Source organism: Myotis davidii, unplaced genomic scaffold (assembly GCF_000327345.1).
Source record: "Myotis davidii unplaced genomic scaffold, ASM32734v1 scaffold173, whole genome shotgun sequence".
Lineage (NCBI taxonomy): Eukaryota > Metazoa > Chordata > Mammalia > Chiroptera > Vespertilionidae > Myotis > Myotis davidii.
This window is the reverse complement of record NW_006286303.1, coordinates 464,415-470,414: the sequence shown is the minus strand read 5'-3', so window position 1 is coordinate 470,414 and position 6,000 is coordinate 464,415. Positions and strand designations below refer to the sequence as shown.

General features: G+C 42.7%; 1 protein-coding gene across 1 annotated transcript in view; it reads left to right on the top strand.

Annotated features, from left to right (window-relative positions):
• Positions 1–3,460, top strand: part of PAICS (phosphoribosylaminoimidazole carboxylase; phosphoribosylaminoimidazolesuccinocarboxamide synthase) — a 20,817-nt gene extending 17,357 nt beyond the window's left edge. The window contains exon 9 of the mRNA XM_006757788.2: positions 2,450–3,460. Coding sequence (XP_006757851.1) covers positions 2,450–2,616 — 167 coding nt within the window. The 3' untranslated portion in view covers positions 2,617–3,460. The remainder of the gene's footprint in view (positions 1–2,449) is intronic.
• The last annotated feature ends 2,540 nt before the right edge of the window (positions 3,461–6,000 follow it).

Genomic DNA, 6,000 nt, shown 5'->3' with positions numbered 1-6,000 from the left:
CTTCACAGAGAGGAAGGGAGAGAGATAGAGAGTTAGAAACATCAATGAGAGAGAAACATCGATCAGCTGCCTCCTGCACACCTTCCACTGGGGATGTGCCCGCAACCCAGGTACATGCCCTTGACAGGAACCGAACCCAGGACCCTTCAGTCCGCAGGCCGACGCTCCATCCACTGAGCTAAACCGGTTTTGGCTAGCCTTTTATAAGTAGAGATACTTAAATATACCTAAGTGGTAACAACTAGTTTTTAAATCATAAGCTTGACGCTCTATGTACACCTAAGAAAAATTAATGGTAATTTCTTAAAATCATCTATTTAGTGTTCATGTTTTTCCAGTCTTCTCATTTGTTTATGAATTTTCTTTTAGGAAACTTGTAGGATCTTTTGTCTATCCATTCTTATATTCACAAAGATTAAAAATTCACAGTCAGGGCATATACCCAGGTTGTGTATGTGTATTGTGTCTTGATGAGTCTGTTTTCATTCTTGGCTTTTAGTGAGGGCTTTTACTCTGGAATTCTGATTCTTTTAGTCCTGGGAAGCTATTTGAGATTATTGTGTCTTTCACATTGGTTCCTTTCCTCAGCTATGTAGAAAACTGGGACACTAACGAGCCAGTTGGAAGCCCTGTGCAGATGGGTGGGGCTTGTCAAAAGTGGGCTCCACTGTGGGGTGACCTGGTAAGGCTGTTCTTTGAATAACCTCTCACATCAGTGCCTTTCAGTCTTTTCTCATGTGTTGCCCAGAATTACCCGGAGTACCTTTCTAGTCCCAGTCTCCTACTTGGAGAAATAAGCCTGGCTGCTAGCATTTAGGAAGCTGGGGATCTGAATGTTTGTAAACTTCGTCCCGTTTTCACTATGGTGTTTCGTGTCTCAGCTGTGCCTGGTGTCCTCCAGTCCACAGAAGTCTGGACAAGTCTGTTTTGCCTTCATAAAAATTTAAAATTGCCATGGCCCGGAAGGTGCTTGCTTAGGTACAGAGGGTGGGGAAGGGAATTTGAGGGGCCAAACTGCTTCTTGATTTCCTTCTGCTTTGCCCCATTTTCACCCCCACTCCTCCCTTCAGATGTGTCTGGTGCCCCTAATTCCTCAACCTTTCAGTGGGTTCCATCAGGCTGCTTCTCATCCTTCCCTGCTTCCAGTTTACTATTAAATTTTCTTGGTATACTAAGTAGTGACCACTCCCTTTGCCTTTCAGCTGTGTTTATGTCTATTTTCTTTATTCCCTTTACTGCTTTTTACACAACTTCTGAGAGACATCTTATAATTAATCCATCTTTAACTAGGTCTTCAACTAGACATCTACCAACTTCTCAAGTTAGAAATCTACTATAACTATAAATGAAATTGTAACCAAATTTATACTAAAGGAAATAATATAGATATTATCCATGGAGCTTAAATAAGCTAACCATGGGAATGTGGTAAGCAAAAATTAGATGTTTTTAAACATTTTTTGAAATGTATTTTTATTGATTTCGGAGAGGAAGGGAAATGGAGAGAGAGAGAGAGAATCATCAATGAAGAGAGAACCATTGATCGGCTGTCTCCTGCTCACCCGCACTGTGCCCTTGACTGGAATCGAACCTGGGACCTTTCAGTTCTCGGGCCAACACTTTATCCACTGAGACAAACTAGCTAGGGTGCAAAAATTAGATTTTATTTAGTATTGTTCAAGGAAAAACAGAGAATTGAAGATTTGTACATTCTGATCACTAGGATTGTGGGATTACCTTTTGAGGAATAGTGTTTCAGTGGCCTGGGTAAAATCCTGAAAACTCCCATTTCTCTTACTCTTAAAACATGCTCACTTGTTAATCTAATATTTTTTTTCCGCTTCACGTATTTGCCTATCATCCTTAAGCAGGGGCCATGCTAATATTCTCTTTAGTGTCATCTTTGGGATATAAAAACAAAAGGAGTAGCTAAGATATTACTAAAACAATTAGCATGCCTCAAGTTTGTCTAAGAACAGCTGTTTCTACCCTCTTGTCCCTTGTTTTATTCCTGTTGTCCTTCACCAGGATTTAAAGGGATTGTGTATGTGAAAAGAACTTTGAAAAGGGTAGATATCTTTGCCAGTGAATTCAGAGAGAAGAGTCATAGGTAATGCATATAAAATACCTGCTCGTAGCAGATATATATTACTTTCCTCTTATAATCACTTCACCTCCCCAACATTAAGGATAGTAACTCCTTCTGCAGAAATACTTGAAATAAGAATAATACAGGGGGGGTGGGGGGTAGAGGGTAACGTGGGGACAAGGACACATATGTAATATCTTAATCAATAAAAAATATATTAAAAAAAAAAAAGAATAATACAGTAGTTTTTATTATCCTTGGTTAACAGGACTTCTCTGAGTATAAAATAGTTTGCTTAAGTAGTACTTTCAGTATTAATTGACAGCTCAATTTTCTGTCTTTTCCTTTCTGAACCAATAGGTCTTGGCTGTTCAACCATACTTTCTCCAGAAGGATCAGCTCAGTTTGCTGCTCAGATATTTGGATTAAACAACCATTTGGTGTGGGCCAAACTGCGAGCAAGTATATTGAATACATGGATTTCCTTGAAGCAGGCTGACAAGAAAATACGAGAGGGCAATTTATAAGAAAAGAACATCGTTGCATTTTTTTAGGAGAAAAACTATAATTTTCTAGTTTATAGAAATTATAGAAAAAAACTATAGCAAAATTATAGAAAAAATTAATTCTAATGAAACTTACTAGTGAATAATTGCTTCTCTAGATTCATGGATTAGTAGAATATATGTACATACCTAAAGACATTTTAAAATTAACCTCTTTCCTACTATATGGTCATTGCTAGGTGGATAACAATCAAATAGATTCCTTAAATGCTAATCATGTCCTATTATAGAGCTCTGAAGTTACTACTTCTATCTCAACCCATAAGTTCTAGACAGTTCAAGTGGCTTTATTAAGAATAGCTGATAAAGGGCAATACAGTTCTCTTCCTCAATTTGATCTTTACAAAATTCTAAGGACATGGTTTTTTATTTGCAGTCAGTATCTCAGAAAATGGTGTGTATCTTTAGCTATTGATGGACATGTTCTGTTTTCATTTTGATTTTTTTTTTTCTGAAGAAAAGTTGAGATTGATGGGGAGGGGAGGGAAGACACAAAATAAGATGAAGAGGCAATGTGAAAGCCATGGAAAGGGAACTTTTCTGAGAACTTCTGATGGGCGTCAGAGCAATTTGCCATGGAAAAAAAGTAGAGCTACCTTTGCCTCCAAATGAAAAACTTAGTGAATCTTACTTGGCTATGGTGGGAATCTATGTGGGTCATAAAATTCTTTTAATTCTGATAAAACATATTTGAGCCACCCTAGTAATCCCCAGTGTACCATCATTTTCAAAAATTGGAATCTCCCAGGTGATAACCATAACTAGTTTATTTCTTATAACAGAATAAATCTGAGCAGTGTACCCAGCAAGTTGTTACTGAAAGGTATCATAGTTCACCATCAATCTATAAACCATATAGATTGGGACTCTTACGTTATGCAGCCATGAGGATTTTTTTTTTAAATATATTTTTATTGATTTCAGAGAGGAAGGGAGAGGGAGAGAGAGAGATAGAAACATCAATGATGAGAGAAAATCGTTGATTGGCTGCCTCCTGCACGCTCCCCACTGGGGATCAAGCCTGCAACCTGGGTATATGCCCTGACTGGGAATCGAACTGGTGACCTCTTGGTTCCTAGGTCGACGCTCTACCGCTGAGCTACACCCAGCTGGGCAGCCATGAGGATTTTATAGGTCACTAAACTTTGATCCAAGTGTCCATGAAACCCCTTACACTTTGTATGACTCTTACCAATGACCTACACAGTCTACGCTTTTAGCCTCTCAAACATTAACAAACTGGCATTTCTTACACAACTCTCACCTAATCTCTGGTGGAGTGTGTTTAACTTACCACTCCTTTCCTGGGGTAGACAACAATATATCCCAACATCTCTTGATCATTTCTCTATTACTCTTTCCTCTTAAGCATTGATGTTTCCTACTATTGAGACTTTCCCTTGTTCACAAATAATGGTTGGATCATCTTCACTGCTCCAGCTAAAACTAGCATCCATTGACTTCCAGCTTTGTCTGTAAACTTGTATATTCAACTGTCCATCTCTCCCTGTCTGGATGCTCCAAACTTAATTCATCTTCCACCAACCCTGTAACTGGCTGCACTCATTCTCCCAAATCAGAAGCTTGATTTCATCCTCAATGTTTTTCTTGACTTTTCACATCTAACTCATCACCAAATATTGGATTTACCCTGTTTACCCATTCTCTGTACAAAAGCCCCAAGAACGGGTCAAATTCTACACATGGTGTGACCTAGAAGGACTTCATTTTCAACCCAACCTTTTTGAAGTTTGTCCAAGGACTTACACCATACCTTAAATCTCTTTTGCAACATTGACTCCTTTGAAAATATGCTTTTTACCCTCCAGAAAAGTATACACACTGAAGTTACCAACCGATCCCACTGATGGTGCAGTTCTCTTGAAGTCTACACAAGGACTGTAGGTTAAGTAGGGAACTTGCTCTTTTACTAACTCCACAAAACATTCCTTAATGACCACTAGCTCCAGTAGCTACAAGTAGTTCTTTCTCTGTTGGATTGTAAACTTCAAAGGAGAAAATACAGTTTTGCACTTCGTTTCCCTCATACTGCCTCATAATCTGATATGCTTTGCCTAGCTACCTGAGATGGGGGAATTATGTGCCCTTAATATTCTATGTTGAGGACGATTAAAAAGATTGTTGTTTGAGATCTCTGGAGCGATAACTCTCAGCCTCTCGGCAGGGTGATGCAGCGACATAGCCACAGTTACAAATGCACAGAGGACCCTGGAGCCTCCTGGGTTCGTGAGAATGAGCACCACACACATCAGCTGCAGAGACCGTCCTGATTCCCAATCCAGCTCTGCTCCATCCCGGCTGAGGGAAGCGCTGAGGCCTGGTTCTGACCTGTGAAATGGGAAGGATGGGCTGGGCTGGCTCCAGGTGGACACTGCTGGGCGGCAGGGATGACTTACCGGCTACACTACAGTAACAGGAATGGGCCAGCGGGTGGCGACAGCCTCTGCGGCTTCCCAAGGCAGGCAGCAGGGGTGGGCGGAAACCAAGCCACGTTACCCTTTCCAAGGGGTAAGTGGGAGGCTGAAGGACGACTTCGGGACCAGGTGGGCAGCCAAATGCCCTGGGAGGCCTGTTCCGCCTGCCACTGTGCAGACTGGTCCCCTCTTGGCCACACTGCGCAGGCCAAGCCCTCCAGGAGCTGGAGGTCAACACAGACTGGGTGCTCAGGGCCTTGAGGGGGTGGAGATGGGGAGGGACGGGGCTAAGGGGATGTTAGTGAGCAGAGTGTTGGTGTCTGCACCCCTCTATCTAAGGGGTCAACTAACCGGCCCCCCTCAGGCTGGTTTGATGATCCTGGGGCTGCAGGCAGGACCTGGAAGACCAGTGACAGGCTGCGGTATGGGCTCAGCAGGTCCCTGAGCTGCTGAGGGTGTTGTGCTCTGAATGGGGCTCCAGGGGATGAGAGATGCTGCCACCGGGGTGGGGTGGCATGAGGGACTTGGACGAGGCGGCACAGGGGCAGAGCCACACCTCACAGCCAATATGGGAAGTCAGCCTATTTGCAGTGGGACTCTGCCTAGGTTATCAGCTGGGAAGGACCGAGGGACAAAGAGCAGCTGCCCAGAGGTACTGGTGCAATAATAGGACTCCTATCTGCTTGGGGTGAGGGGAAGAGTGAAGCACATGAGAGCAAATGGCCACTGGGTGAAGGGCTGCTTACCCAGAGGTCACACATAAAGGAGAAAGGCTCTGGGCAGCCCAGGGTTCCATTTTTAGCTCTGCCCTTTTACTGCTGTGTACCCTTGAAGAAGTCACTTGCCCTCTGTGCTGCAGTAGCCTCACCTGTACAATGGGCACGTGAACACAGTGTGGGGTTATGTAAGG